General features: G+C 41.6%; 2 protein-coding genes across 8 annotated transcripts; one reads left to right on the top strand and one right to left on the bottom strand.

The window, feature by feature from the left end:
• Positions 1 to 1,556: 1,556 nt before the first annotated feature.
• Positions 1,557 to 6,926, top strand: LOC127377133 (probable G-protein coupled receptor 173). Of its 3 annotated transcripts, none has more exons than XM_051424782.1 (3): positions 1,557 to 1,906; positions 2,557 to 2,635; positions 3,753 to 6,926. In XM_051424782.1, exon 3 carries the CDS (start codon positions 3,919 to 3,921, stop codon positions 5,122 to 5,124), a length of 1,206 nt encoding a protein of 401 aa, XP_051280742.1. In that variant the 5' UTR covers positions 1,557 to 1,906; positions 2,557 to 2,635; positions 3,753 to 3,918; the 3' UTR covers positions 5,125 to 6,926. The 3 variants fall into 3 exon arrangements, with proteins under 3 accessions (XP_051280742.1, XP_051280741.1, XP_051280740.1); XM_051424781.1 differs by having other exon boundaries at positions 1,557 to 2,092; XM_051424780.1 differs by adding an exon at positions 2,818 to 3,654 and having other exon boundaries at positions 1,557 to 2,635.
• A 2,680-nt stretch (positions 6,927 to 9,606) lies between these two features.
• On the bottom strand, positions 9,607 to 15,319 carry wdr13 (WD repeat domain 13). Of its 5 annotated transcripts, XM_051425609.1 has the most exons (11): positions 15,216 to 15,278; positions 14,783 to 14,813; positions 14,579 to 14,666; positions 14,218 to 14,449; positions 13,697 to 13,806; positions 13,308 to 13,438; positions 12,905 to 13,212; positions 11,751 to 11,931; positions 11,441 to 11,582; positions 11,163 to 11,281; positions 9,607 to 10,531 (listed from the first exon to the last, which is right to left on the bottom strand). In XM_051425609.1, exons 3-11 carry the CDS (start codon positions 14,617 to 14,619, stop codon positions 10,347 to 10,349), a joined length of 1,449 nt encoding a protein of 482 aa, XP_051281569.1. In that variant the 5' UTR covers positions 14,620 to 14,666; positions 14,783 to 14,813; positions 15,216 to 15,278; the 3' UTR covers positions 9,607 to 10,346. The 5 variants fall into 5 exon arrangements, with proteins under 5 accessions (XP_051281569.1, XP_051281568.1, XP_051281572.1 ...); XM_051425608.1 differs by lacking the exon at positions 14,783 to 14,813 and having other exon boundaries at positions 15,216 to 15,319; XM_051425612.1 differs by lacking the exon at positions 14,218 to 14,449.
• Positions 15,320 to 15,657: the final 338 nt, after the last annotated feature.

Raw genomic sequence — 15,657 nt, 5'->3', positions numbered from 1 at the left:
GTCATTGTATTCCAAAAGAATTATCACCCACGGTCCATGGATGTTTATACGTTTTATCTGGTCCATCACAGCCATCATTTAGCCCCTATTTGACTTTTCAGTACATTTGTTTGAGTTTGTTTGACTGAGACAGAAATCAGTCCACTCCTCAAGGTCACAAAATTAGACACATTATGAAAATAATTTCAAGAAAAAATGTCACTTTTAATATTGAATAAAGCCTTTAAAAACCTTGCATATTTGTCTTTTAAAGAAATGAAACATCTTTTTAACATTTACTTTTAAACCAAAAGTAAATGTAGGCCTGCTGCTTATCGGACAAGCCATCTTATCAGTGGTGATCAGTTTTCTGGGCATAAATGTTAATGCTAATCAGTTTACTATATTGCTCTTTCTCAAATGCTTGTTTTTTTTTTTTTACTGTAAGTGTAATGTTGTTCGATTGTTACCTATCATACGGATTATGTTTTGGGTTTATAAATTAATATTGTACACAACACTTTTAGGGCATCCTTGGGGGACTATGATGCTGACCATGTAATTGTGACGTCCCTGCTCCTTGCCGCCCTTTGGCCCTTCATGTCCTGTCACATCTCTGCTGTCTGGTAACAAATAAATGCAAAATGGCCCCCAAAATAACACTTCAACTTAATATAAGACTACTGGGTGTTTTACATGGAGTTTAAGGGTGGCTCAGCCAGTGAGATTATGAGTTTTGTAATTAAAAAAATGACTCCAGGGAATAAGATAAAACTATAATACTGAAATAATTGTATACCTCATAAAAAATATATATACGTAGCCAACATTAGTGGTTCTCAACCCTTTTGGTTGATGTTTATCAGGTTTACCAAGTTCACCCTCTTACTTTAGTTTGCTAGTATGCTGACATTAATAGAAAGCACAGCTGAGGCTGATGGAAATGTCTTGATTTGACCTGATAATGGCGCCAGATGAAACGTTAGCAGTTAACAAGAGTTGTTCATCCTGAAGGGGACATTAATGTGTACCAGTTACGTGACCACACAACAGTTGTAGGGACATTTCACTCAAAACCACAAAACCACAGGAAAGATCTGGAGAATTACCAAAATATTTAGGCTTCGTCCTCTGGGGAGCATGAAAACAAGGCACAAAAGTTAAATGTTTAACCATAATTGTTGAGATGTTTTAGTTTGGACCAAAGTGGTCGAACATCCCACATTGTCATCCAACCCAATATACATTTTAAAAAAAATAATATTTTATATTATTATAACATTATTTTACTCTGAAAAACAGGAGGCCCAACATTCATCCAGAGGACCCATAATTCCTCGCTGCTGCCCTGCCAGGCCCTGTCTGTGTCATTTTAGGGGGTCCAGTCGGCCCAGTCTGTCACTAAGGACAGGAGACCAATGAAAGACATAGTTTGTTGACAGCTGGAGCTCCTCGCTGTAGAAAACAGACGCGTCATACATGATGCCAGAGAGCGATGGTTAGAATAAAACATCACTTTCAAGTTATGTATGGCTCACAATGCTGCACAGGTCCGCCTCTCTCTCTCTCTCTCTCTCTCTCTCTCTCTCTCTCCGAATAAAACCGACGGTTTCCGCGAATGTGCGAGCTGCCTCCTCGCAAGCAGCCATAATTGGGATTATTCAGGAATAATTCGCCTAATCCAGCCGCGTTGTTTTTTTTGGTTTTCCTCTTCTTTTTTTTTCAACCACTCCAAAAAACCAAAAAATAAAATAATGAAATGGTGATCTCGACAGCGTTGACGATGTGAATTTCCTCGTGACATCGCTGGATGTGTCCAAAATGTATTTGTTCTGTCATGGAGGCTTTTTTTTTTTATTGTGGACTATTGAGATGTAGTCCACCTTCGCTGGACAGCAAAACAAAGACTGCATATTGACAGTTCAGGGTAAATACATCGCCTTTTTTTTCCCTTCTTTTTTTTTTTTTCTGTCTGACTGAAAGATGGGAAAAAGAGACGTATCGAGGCTGTTGTCTGTGTGGACTAATTGTTCTGGTGCCACTAGCCAATATACACGCCAAGACGATTCATTTAGGGGATGCGCGACCTTTTTTTCCTCTCTACCGTTTGTGGGTGGGTTATTATAAGCATTGAAAATCTGACATCATTTGGATATATGAACAGAACAAGATATATCTTCTTTTATCGCGTCTGTTTCTAGGCTACTGGAAATCCATCTTCGACGTGATGCAACATAAAATCTGTTTTCTCGGATGATATTCAGACACAGAGCAAATGAACACATCCCTCTGTATGAAACTGTAAAAAGGGTGGCAGTGGATGGTTGTCTTTTTTATATATATATATATATATACATGTCTCTCAAATGTTGGTTTAATGACAGAGTCCTCATCCTGGACTGTTTGATCAGCTGTTGATTATTAAGATAGCCTCTACCCGTCTTATGTTTATTATATGTTGCTCAATTTCGATCTCCTCGCGATGGATTTATGCATAACAGGTGTTGTTTGAGCCCGAGAGCACACAGCAAGAGCATGAGGCTTTATTATGTGTTTTTCTCTCGATTTGACAAACAGTGAAACAAAGCGACTGGGATCATTTTTCTGTTTTTGCCGTGAGAGAAGAACAGATCCAAAAAAGATGAGAGGATGAAAGGTAGGTTATCATCTCTCTCTCTCTCTCTCTCTCTCTCTCTTCCTCACACAAACACACACTCACGCACATGCACGCACGCACACGTACACACACACACACACACACACACACACACACACACACACACACACACACACAGTGGAGGTTGATTTTGACACCTGTTCATCTGTTTTTCACTCCAGTCTGTGTTTCAGGCCTAGCTGACATGGCAGCCATCTAATCAGGTGAAATGATATTTGTCAAGGTGGCAGAGGGCTGTTATGTATTGGGGGGGAAATAAGCCTACAGTTACAGCAAATCATACTGTGTTTCATGGCCTACATAGACAAGGCCCACCCAGACAAGCACAGCTATGTTTTATTATCAGCTTCCGCCTTGAAATGTGCTTTTGAAGGGAGGCTGCATCTCAAATTTGTTTTTTATTTTTTTCCTATTGAATTTTCATGTTTTTAATAGTGTCTTCTTTAACAAAAGCTGATTGTGGGCTCCTTGCTAAAACACTGAGGCCTTGACTATGAAAATCACAACGATAACTTCCTCCTCCTGTTGAGTAAAATTCCACACTTCACACGTAGGCCTACGGTAAAAAAAAAAAAAACCAAATGGCTGCCTGCTCTGCTTCATTATATTCTCATATTTGTCATGTGCTGTGAATGGTACAGATTACACCCTCTGCTCTTTAACTGTCATGCACATACACACGCACAGAGCAGCAGAGAGAAAGCATAAAATGTTCTTTTGCTCATTTACAACATCTCTGTTTGTTGGACAAGCCCAGTGTTGGTTGTACAGTGTCTGCTCCATCCCCCTGTACACCCCCATGCATTCACTCAAACACCCACACTTGCACAAAGTATGTGAGCTGTTGTATCTTAGCAACGGGCAAGGTAATTACTGAGAGAGCCAAGGAGCTGGCATGCTGTAGAGCTGCTGATCTGATCCCAGCCATAGAGAAACAGGAAGGCAGAGATTTCCACTGTGTTGCCCAACACAGCACTTCTATATCAATGCTGTTAAATGTAAGTTTGGTTTCCGTTTAGTGGACTGTTTTTTGGACCTAACAAGCATGTCAGACATCTTGTTTTTCATTCTTCAAAATGTGTGTCTCTGTTCACAGGTGGTGAGGTTGTGGACAAAGAGGAAAGATGAGTCTGTCATGTAGAAAAGATCCTCACAGCCTCTCCTTATAAAGACGAGAGAGCCGCGGGAGACGACGGCTGTAGGAGGATCAGTATTGTTTATAAAGGGCCCAAACCAGGCAGGCTCTTGCAGAAGGTGATAGAATGGCTAACCAGAGCTTTGCCATCGATGGCCCCGGTAGTTTGCTGGCTGTGCTGGCCTCGCAGAGTGGACTGGCAAGAGGCGGCAGCAGCAGCAGCAGTGACAGCAGCAGCAACAGTGGAGGAATCTCTGCCACAGATGTGTCTGCCTACTTTAAGCTGGTCTTCTTGGGTTTGATCATCTGTGTCAGCCTTGTAGGCAACCTCTTGGTCTCCCTGCTGGTCCTACGAGACAGGACACTTCACAAGGCTCCCTACTTCTTTCTCCTGGACCTGTGCCTGGCCGATGCAGTTCGCTCTGCTGCCTGCTTCCCCTTTGTGCTGGTTTCCGTCCACAACAGCTCGGCCTGGACTTACAGTGCCTTGAGTTGTAAAGTTGTGGCTTTTATGGCTGTGCTGTTTTGTTTTCACGCTGCCTTCATGCTGTTTTGTGTGGCTGTCACCCGCTACCTTGCCATCGCCCACCACCGATTCTACGCCAAGCGCATGACCATCTGGACCTGCGCCGCCATCATTTGCATGGTGTGGACTCTGGCCGTTGCCATGGCGTTCCCACCTGTCTTTGATGTGGGGACATACAAGTTCATCCGTGATGAGGATCAGTGCATTTTTGAACACCGCTACCTGAAGACCAACGACACCCTGGGCTTCATGCTCATGCTGGCTGTGGTGGTCCTGGCTACCCACGGTTTCTACGCCAAGCTGCTGCTGTTTGAGTACAGGCACCGCAAGATGAAACCCGTCCAGCTAGTGCCAGCTATCAGCCAGAACTGGACCTTCCACGGTCCTGGGGCCACAGGTCAAGCTGCAGCTAACTGGATTGCAGGGTTCGGTCGTGGCCCCATGCCACCCACTCTGCTGGGCATCAGGCAAAATTTACACAATCAACACCGGCGGCTGCTCGGGATGGAAGAGGTGAGGTCAGAGAGGAGGCTGGGCAGGATGTTCTACACCATCACCCTGCTCTTCCTGGTCCTCTGGGCTCCCTACATTGTGGCGTGCTTCTGGAGGGTGTTCGTCAAGTCCTGCACCATCCCTCACAGGTACCTTTCCATCACAGTGTGGATGAGCTTTGCCCAAGCCGGAGTCAACCCCATCTTCTGTCTCCTGCTCAACGAGGACCTGAGGAAAGTGCTGAGAGCTCACCTGCCAACCTACTGGAGGACTAAACAACACCTGCCCCAGGACGAGGCCTACTGCATTATGTGATAAGATAAGAGCTTAATGAAGAGAATGTTTCAGGTTTTAAAGGGAAATTAGGAGAATAGACGTGATGTAACGCACCTTGGTTAAGTGTCTGTTTTTGTTGTTTTGCACAACAAAATCAATTTTTTGCCAACAAATGCAGGCACAGTGCCATTTCATTAAGAATGTTGATATTTGAATAAATGTGTCAGGTGCACAGGTTTGAACAGGGCAATAGAGAAGCCCTGGTAAAAACTTAAATGGTTCGTATTTCTGATGATGTACTGTAAGATTAATACGTAGGAAAGATCACAACAATCACCAATCCAACTAAGTGTGACAGATGCCATTTTAAAATAATGTTGCCTTATTTCAATGGGACACGCCCCAGAGCTTTCAACTGAGAATTAGTTTCTGTGTCACATGAGGCACAAAACAGACACACAGAGGTTTGAAATCCTTGAAGAAATGTGCTGTGGACTGTGAATAGAAAGCGTTGATCAGAGCGTTACTAACTCTGAAACACATCAAGGAACTAAAAGGGTCTGAATGGATTGATAAACCACCCAGGACGCCTTTTCATGTAATTCAAAAGAGACTGCAGAATATCGAATGGACCCAATAACCTTGGATACATTTAAATAGCTGTTGTGAACCCAAGAAGCCCCTAACATGCTTGATTTTTTGGACTTGATTTAGGGCGTGTCAGGTTTCTTTGTATCATAAAAAAATTGCCTGTTTTCCTTTATTTGTAAACTATACATGTTAAGCAGATGACACTATTTTGAAATATGACTTGATTTCATATTGTATAGACTGTACAGGAATGTATATTCCTGCTTGTGTGTTTTTATATAGCAATTGTGTGTATGTGTGTGCGAGAGGAAGAGGTAGAAGGAGAGGAGAGGAGGCAGGGAGAAACATGAGAGAAATAATGATGATAGAATAGGTTCCAGTAATATTGAGTCAGTATGAAAGCAGCCTCATCTTGGTGTCTCAAAATCATGCAAAATTGAACAATCATCATATGGAAATTTATCCTTTAAATGGATTTCCGTAACTGAAAATGTAGTCTGATTTTTAATGGTAATGTGCAAGCAAATGTGAACTATAGATGGATAATGAAAAAGGGGACCGAATAATTAGAAAAACAACACTTGTACATTGCAAACAGGCCATAGGATTTAATGACTTGAATGATGATGATTACGTCGTTTTAAAAAATCATTAGCAAATGAACATTTATTTGCAAATGATGATCTTGGGAATGTTTTTAAAGTACTGTTATGCTCTCACCAGAATATGAAAAAAAATGAAGAAATTAAGTGTCACTTAATGTGAAGGAAACTTGAATGTTACCAGGCTCTCTTATACTTCCCCTCAACATAAGAGTCACCATTTGAGTGTCCTGGATCACAGTAAGTTCAAAATCTAAACATCTCCAGGCTGAACACGACCCCAGAGATGTTTGTTATATGGAAACCAGCTTAGACTACATTAAGTTGTCTCTCCAAATTAAGATTCATGTAATACAAATGTCAGACCTACAGTATGTTAGGCATAGATATACTTGTGCAGTCAATTTTCTAAATGTGGACACTTGCACAGCATACTGTATTAGCATGCATTCCACTGCATTTCATAGATTCAAGACTGTGGATTACAACTTGTACAGATGTTGATATGGAAAGACAAAGTGAAACGTGAACTGAGGTCCATAATTTTTACGTCTGGCATTCCTTCGCGAGATGATATTCTGTAACTGTACAGTTTAACTGAGGTGGTTCTTTTGCCCACTCATCAATAAAGACTCTACTTTTGATGCATTCTGAGTCATGACCTGCCTGTGTGTTGACATGGCTGGATTCCCAGTGGAGAGAATAGGCCACTTTTACAGGAGCTATAGCACAAATGACATCCTGTGTGCGTTGTAGTTCCTGAACATATACAGAAAAAAAAAAAAAACATTTGTGACACATCAATCTGTTTTGTACACTTCACGGCATGCAATGAAAAAGTAATCTTGACACTTTCCACATCAGTGAGCACTGACCAGCAACCGCTGTAGAGTGAAAAGGATTTGTGATTTTTTACTCGAGTACCACCCTTTAAGACCTGCGGAGACAGGTGTATAGTTACACAAACAACTCAAGAGATATACAAATTAGAATTATTATACAAGGTTTGAAATTACAAAAACAAAATGTGATTCGATCCAATGAGTACGTTTCTTAAGCTAGTGGTCTGATGTGCTTAAACGCTCCTGAAATAAAACTTAAAGGTCCAGTATGTAAAATCTAGGAGGATCTATTGGCAGAAATGTAATTTAATATTCACAGGTATGTTTTCGTTAGTGTATAATCACCTGAAAATAAGAATATGGAAAAACAGAAAAACCAAACTCCAAACAAATTTGCCTCTCTGGTGGTAAAAACAAATCATGCAGATTTCACATGCACAGCAAACCTTATGCAACCAACCAATTATGCTACTGACATTCTAAAATAAAATGAAAAGGATGGGGAGAAAATAATATATTTGAATCTTAATTAGGGCCCGATTGAAATCCAGCCATCTATGATTGTGTATTCTCTTGCTAAACAATTACTGTATATTTTGAATTTGAATGAGAGATAATTTCCATTGTCTTTATTTCTGCACTCAGACTCTGGCTGATGGAAAAGATGTTTCCATAGTGAGCAGCATCAACTGTGGAAACATCCTCCAAATAGTCGAGGTTTAACAGGTTGTATCCGACCGTGCCTCTCTGTCTCACCAGAGCTGATGTTGAAGATTCATCTAAAGTGCGTATTTTTAGTTTCCTTCCCACTTCTCTCCGAGATACACCACAACAAAGGCTGTCTTACTCATTTGTGAAAACTTATCCTCACCCACTGTATGTTCTGAAGATGCAGAGTTGTGCAGTAGCCGTGTTGCACTGTCCTATCAGAGCACTCAGGTTCACACAGGAGAAGTTTTGTGTTGCTCTCCAGGATTTGTTGTTGTATTTTTTTTTATCAGCACCTACCCTGCCTGTTTCAAACAAAGCCCCGTCCTGACCTTCCCAGACAGCAACCATTCATTGTGCTTTCACTCCCACACAGCCACATTTATACGTCACAATACCCTCACCAACCTTGAGAGGGAAACAATCAAGTCTGAGGGTGCATAAATCATACACAATGTGTTTTAAAATCCCCATGATTCCTACACAACTTTGCTTCCCAGTAACTTTTTTCAACCTGTTTCCACAATTGTTAGTTAATTATGTATTTCCTTCTCTAACACTGAAACAGTGCAAATAGTGTGGAGATGGCAATGTGAGAGTAATGTCACACACTGACATGACACATTAGTCTCTCAATGCCACACTAGTGTATCACTTTTATAGCTTGTCTAGACATAGAAAATGGACATTACTACATGTGTAAGAGCTTGAATGTGTGGTTCTGATCAACATCAGTGGTTCCCAAACTGGGGGTCAGGACAGAGGGTTCCAATAAATATTTGAGGGGTCATCATACACTTGAGCTAAACAAAATCAAAACAAAAAAGAAATAATAGATAGTGTCACCTCTAAAAATCCTTCAAATGAAACAATATTGTTGGGGTCACAAGCTGACATTGTGTTATTGGATCACAATCCAAAAAGTTGGGAACTTCTCTTCCTGATATTTTGTGCATATTCACATTATACCTGCAGCTATCTACACCTTGATGATGATGAAAGAATCAAGTACTATGATTTAACTGAAAACCTAAATATTGATAATGTGAGGACATTTTATCGTTGGTGTTTTTAAGAGAAACTTAACTTACACGCAATAAATTGTTGAACAAGACAGGATCATTCCTATGTTCCCAGTTCTAAGGGTGCTAACATGGTGATGTTAATCAGGTATAATATTTACCATGTTCTTAGTGTAGCGTGTTAATTAATTAGCACTAAACCCAAACTACAGCTGAGGATGATGTAAAAGTTCCACAGGTTTTTGGTCTTGAAAGTATTGGTGAATCAGGCAACCAACCAAATGGCCGACGTTACCATCCACAAAGCCACGCCTAGTATGGCCAAAAACATCATTATCAATGTGATTATCATGATTGATGGCCAAACCGGGAAAGGAATTGTCTATTTTATTCAAAGCTAGAACACACTGAAAAGGTCAAATATTGAATGTTAAAGCCTTTCAGACCATAAAAAGACACCATTTAATCTTTAATCTAAACAATGTTAAAACAAAACCTTATTTAACAACTCATTATTATTACTAACAATATTATAAATATATAAGCCAGTTCTGAATGCAACAGTACATTTTTACACATCTTTTAGTCATTGATGTAGGGGGAACCCTGTGCAGATCTTGAACACGATCTCACACAATGACTAACACACTCCTACACTGTAGGTTTGACCACCCTACTACATGAAGCTCTTGTTATTAGTATTTCCGTTTTTCTTTTGTTTCAAATACATTGTGTGAAAAAAGAAACAAAGACCACTGACAGTTACAGTAGTTTATTCTGTATGTGCGTTAAATAAATTATATGAATTTGCAACCAGCATGAACTGAATACACACACACACACACACACACAGATAAGTACAAACACATATTTAAAAACACACTTGTTTGTCTTTTGCAATGATCAATTTGATATGCCTACCGACTGAGTTCAATGTCATGCACATGGTCTCAAAATGCAAACAGGCAATTGCAGAACTGACAGCAAATAAGGCGGTTTTTACTACACTTGATTACACTGCTTGAATAACAGTTACATAAATAGTGAACTAGATCTATGCCAGAGGGACTGTCAGTTTTGGATCTGGTTTCTCTGAAAGATTACGTTGCATCCTCTTCACATAAATTCAGTCATATCCGAACAAGTCAGAGGTAAGCCATGACACATGCATGGGAGTAGTGCTCTTTCTTCCTTTGTTGAAAAGCAATTTCTCAGCTGCAGCTGTAGGAGTACTGACACACACACATGCGCGCGCACACACACACACAGACACACACACACACACACAACCCATCCCCCAACCCCTTGAATTTCTAAGACATCCCTACCACCTACACAACACGGTGTTCTATGTGATTGCACTTGAGTATCATTAAATTAAACGTTTAACGCAGCCTGTTACATTCCAGTGAAAATCTACAGACTTGTTATTGGACGGTTAAGGAGCGGCAGGCCTTTTGTATGCACTAGATGGAAGCATTTTATTGATGGATCCGTCACTTCTGCTCCCGCCTCCAGATGATGACCATGCCAGTGGAATCGGCAGATGCCAGTAAACTCTCGTCACAGTTGAAGCTGACGTCCAGCACTGGTCCCCCGTGACCCTGTAACTTGTTCACTATCGCCTTGGTGTTGCGTTCGACGTCGAAGAAGTAGACACAGGCATCCTCACTGCCAGTCACTGTGTCAGAAGGATAATCAGAAGATTAAGAAGTTAAATTGTGAAGAGAAATTAAAACAATTCATTCTAGACTTCTCCTTTAGTTTGTCAGTTCCTTTTAAATAATGCAGCCATCCATGTTGCAAAATATCCGTTGTTTTTGTGACAGTGAAATGACAACACATCCTTAACTGAGGATATTCTTGAGGATATTTTTATATGAGTGAGAAACACGCAAACCTGATAATTAAAACACTGGCAACCCTCGAATTAAATTAACAGTTGTTAGGAAATAATTAAGGTGAGGAAAGTCAAGTAAGGTGAAACTCTGAGGTAGAGCGGTGTCAAATATCACTGCTGTAATGTACACAACATGCTGTAAAACTGATTATATACTCAAACTATAAATTCTACAACCCTGGGGAAGATGAACGCTTTACATAACCAATTAAATTCACTCAAAAATACATACAAGCTTAGAACAAGGTTACTTCGTTTCAGAAATGTTGCTATTTGGGTTTTTCTTTTTATCTAAAGAATGCTATTTCTTTCATATCTTTCTTTCTACACTGGATAGCCTGCAGCATATAATGAACCGTGGTCTAATTTTCTATTCAAATATCACAGCAGGAACACTTGAGAGACTTCTTACCCACACAGGCTCCCTGTCTGAAAGACATGAGAGGGCAGAAGATGCTATGAACGAGCTGGGAACCATGCTGGATAGGGAAGCTTCTCTTCAGCTGTAGTGTACCATCATTGTCTACCACCCTGCCAACACAAAGGTGGTACAACTGATCAGATTCAGTGCCACAGTGTAGTGTTTTTTACATACATGTCACTCCAATAAAGACGGCTATAAATTGTATTTCAACACGGCAGACATAAAACTGCCTTTTATTAAACAGTGACTTGCCCTTACAGACTGACCTGTACAGCAGCAGCTTATTGACACAGGCGTTAACCAGCAGGGAGGGGTCTCTGGCCTCTCGGCTAATCCAGGACCGAGCAGATATGCTGCAGATGGAGCTGCCTTCACTCACCACCAGACGCTTGGCTTTGGTCAGCTTCCCTGTAGGGGGGGGCAGGCAGGAACAGCAGAGACCGGCAGAGACACATCAACCGCTTTCCCTCTTAACCAAAGACACCATTCAGTGCCCGATACAAAAATGAATTATAAATTTGTGGTTCAGCCACGGCACACTTTGCCCTCAGCCAAATGGAAATGTTGTGAGTTTACCTGTGGCCATGTCAAATAGGAAGGAGAAGATGCTCCCCCTGTCATCACCAGCCCAAAGGATCCTCCCCGGAGCATCAAAGGAGAGAGACAGCACGCGGCCTGTCAGCTTACTGGAACCCCCCTTCACCTTCTTCCCAGTGGAGATGTTCACCACCTGCAGGTGGTGCTTGCTGTTTCCCACCTGCAACACAGAACTGGGAGTGAGGACCTTCATTATTTCCACAGAGCAGCACTCAGAAACTGACTGTGAAAAGCACTGGTTGTAGTTTTTAGGCTGGTGCAGTTAGACTTGTGAAAACCAACGCAAGTTGTTTCTTTCTAATACTAGAACCTGTGTAATCCAACAGAAAGAATCCACTGACATCTTGTGTTCAGGGAACTTTGCCCAACACAGCTCAGACACAGACACGTCTAACCAGTTCAAACCATAAAGAAAAATATTTCTTCCTCTCATAATGTCTCTCACAATCTTGCTTATTGTTGGTACTGACATTTGGTTAAACAAATATCCAACCATGTTCCATTTAATGAGGTGTAAATGGACACTGCTGTGCACAACCCCGCTTTCATTTTACATTCTGCTCACTAATATAAGTATTTGCCATCAAAAAAGCATAAAAACAAAATGATTCAAGACATTTACCACTTTTGTTTGGGTAACAAAAGATGACATTCAGCGTAAAAAATTTTAATCAATGTCTGCACACTGTAAATATGCATGCAGTAATTGGGAAAGAGATGAAAGGCTATTGTTGGGAAGTTTGGCCCTTTGAATGCTTTATTATTTTGTGAATATACTTCATTCACAAAAATTAGACAGTGTTTTGAGCAAAAAAAAGGTTGCTTGGTGATTAATTAATTTTAAAGGATGATAGAAGAGGAAATAAAAGATGCAAAAGTCACCGTCAATGGCTTGGTGTATACCAGGACCAGAGAGGAGCAAGATGAAGACAAATAAAACAATGTAGGATGAACAATTTGTTTATGAAAAAACAAAAAATACAAAACAGCCAATTAGGGGATCTGGCTGTATTTCTGAAAATGTGGTTACCCATAATTAAATACAATTCCCTTGTGAAGGTTTTTGTGCTAATACGGAATTAGTACAAGAGAATATAAAATGATAAATTCTCAATGTCTCAAACAGGACTCACCACAGTAAGGTTGTTATTCATGGGCTGGAAGGTGCAGCAGAGCAACTCGCTGGATTCTGGATCTCTGACCTCTCGGATGCACCGGCCATCCTCCGTGTTCCAGATACGCAGAGTCCCATCAAGTGATGTCGACACAATGATGTCATTGCTCAGAGACCAAGCAAAGTCTGTGACAGGCCCTCCGTGACCTTTCAGGGTCACTTTAACACTGGGAGGAGACGGGGACAATGTCATGATGGACAGGGTGCCATCCAGTGAGCAGCATGCAAGGAGGTGCTTGTCATCATTGGCAAACTGCAGCCGTGGAACTAAAAGAACAAGGAGGGAAAGATAAAGAGTGACATGAATGTTGAATCTTAACGTATATAAATGGATTATCATAAATTAAAAATTATTCACTTACCAGCAGAGTCTACATGTTGGTCAAATATGTGGTGCATGCCAGCAAAAGCATAATTTTCACTCAAAGTTGTGTCTCCTGCCATGGCACGACTGGCCTCTGCCACTGAGGTGGGCACCAAACTGCCCGGAGGCCTGCGGCCAGAAATAAAAACCGCCATGTAAGCATATAATCAATACAACACACCTCACAACCCTTGCCTACAGCTGACAACTCAATATGAGAGATCTGATCATTACTCAATGCAACCAAACTAGAATTACAGCCAGTAAATCCAACTAAACGCAATAGCTCAAAGGAGAACTAAATCAAAGAGAATTCAATTGCTCAAGGCGATGAGACAAGATGCTGGATGTAAGATGAGGATCTGTGTGTGGCATTCTTCTGGGTACCTCTCATCATAGACGGCTCTGTTCATCTGGGCCTGTAGCTGGTATGAGCCTCTGCTGACGGACCGGCGGTGACCACGAGCCCCTTGGGCGCGGGGGTCCTCCTCGAAGTCCTGCCCGAGAAGAGAGGAGAGGAGAGGGGGTTGGGGGGAGCCGTAGGGGAGACAGAACCTCGTAGGAGTGAGTGCAAGTAGATACAGGATGCGTGACCACAAATAATCATAAAACAACCATTAATAATTCTTGAAAACTTATTGAAATTACCATGCATATTTAAGGTAATAAATGGGCAATGCCAGCCATTTCAACCAAGCTGCTCAGCTTAATATGCATGGGCAATCAAAGTGTTGTTTGGCTATGCTGCTGATTGATTTAGCCATCCAGATGGCTCTCATATGTTGTATCCTATATTTTCATTCCAACTCTCAGATATTTTTATCTCTCCTTTTCCAAATTAGTACACACACCCCCTCCTATTCTTTCTCTCCTACTTTCCCTGCCCTTTCTGTTTCTTTGGGTCTGACCTCCATGCGGTCCAGTGTGGTGCGGGAGCTGCGCACACTGCTGGCCCTGAAGCTGCTCTGCTCAGACAGGGGCCCGTAGCGCAGGGCCAGCAGCTGACTGCGCAGCCTCAGGTACTGCCTGCGCAGCCCCGGCTCAAAGCCACACTTGGCGTTCTCTCTGAGCAGCTGGCTGCGTCGGCGGATGTACTGAGTTCGGAACTGTGGGAACGTAGGCGTGCGGTAAGCATTGTACCTGGGAAGGGGGGGAAAGAAGTGACACAGCACACACAATAACTCACGACTGATCCATAAGCAATTACACGTCTGAATAGCTTCTTCATCAGTTTAGACTATTAAAGCCCGCTGCATGATTGAGTCTCACCTTGCGTCCACTGCCAAAACCTGCTGCCAAACTGCTGCCATCCCACAAGCGCTCTGGGTAGAGAGGAATCCACTGCCAGGGCAGATCCCTAAACACACAACATTATACTTTAATTAATACACTTTACATACATGCACTGTTTGAGATTGTACATGGATAGAAGTGACATATCACCACCCTCCTCCTCCTCCTCTTCCTCCTCACCACAGCATTGAATCTAGTGATGATGCAGAATCTAATGGCACCACAGGGGGAAACATCTTGTTATTGAGCCTGTATTATGTTTATTAAGGTTTTTAAACCCGAACATATATGATGATATGAACTGAAACAGTCATAAAGAGATGAAGAATAAATGGTTTGGGGGCGTTTATTATGTCTTCTTCTTCACAGCAGCACCGAGAGCAGACGAGCCTCACTGACCAGCTAACGTCGCAAAGCTAACCAACGTTAGCTGGCAAATTAGCAAGTTAGCCACAACATCATACGCGGTGCCCTCGCACACAAACCAGTTTCCCATCCATTCTTTAAAATACACAGACAGCCTATCAGTTAGCAATCTTATACAACTCATACGGTATTGTACTGTCATAATATAGCACAGAAACACCGAGAAACACCTTAGAAAACGCCTCACCTTCCTTAGCTTTTCTCCATCGCTGCTCTTTCAGTCAGGTCACATGACAGGTTGTAACCAGCCCACTTTCGGATGTGTGGCTACATGAATGATTCACAGCGTTTAACATGATTTATTGTTTGATCCAGTATGATGACCCCGACCACAGTTGATTGGATAAGGTTAAGCAAGAGACCACGACCAAAAAAAACAAAACAAAAAAACAAAACAAAAAAAAACAAGACAGCTTCATGTTTTTTTTTTTTAATTCAGCCACACTATAAAAAGTTGCAACATTATTAATTTATTCTGTTTACTGTCCTCCCACTGTCCTACATAGCCTACACACCAGCACAATGTAATAACAATGGTACTGCTTGTATTTGCATATTTGGAGTGGTGCCTTCAGGGACCGCAGGGGTCCTCTAGGGGCAAAATAATCAATTGGTTAATATCAGCAATA

Source organism: Dicentrarchus labrax, unplaced genomic scaffold (assembly GCF_905237075.1).
Source record: "Dicentrarchus labrax unplaced genomic scaffold, dlabrax2021, whole genome shotgun sequence".
Taxonomy (NCBI): domain Eukaryota; kingdom Metazoa; phylum Chordata; class Actinopteri; family Moronidae; genus Dicentrarchus; species Dicentrarchus labrax.
The sequence above is the reverse complement of the archived record's forward strand: the minus strand, read 5'-3'. Positions and strand labels throughout refer to the sequence as shown.

Excerpts from the sequence above, each read along its gene's own strand:
- LOC127377133 (XM_051424782.1), top strand. The coding sequence starts at position 3,919 with ATGGCTAACCAGAGCTTTGCCATCGATGGCCCCGGTAGTTTGCTGGCT.
- wdr13 (XM_051425608.1), bottom strand. The coding sequence starts at position 14,619 with ATGGCAGCAGTTTGGCAGCAGGTTTTGGCAGTGGACGCAAG. Across the intron at positions 11,282-11,440 it reads AATAAGCTGCTGCTGTACAG|GGTGGTAGACAATGATGGTA; the intron begins GTCAGTCTGTAA and ends TTGTGTTGGCAG. Across the intron at positions 10,532-11,162 it reads CAGACAGGGAGCCTGTGTGG|TGACTGGCAGTGAGGATGCC; the intron begins GTAAGAAGTCTC and ends CTTCTGACACAG.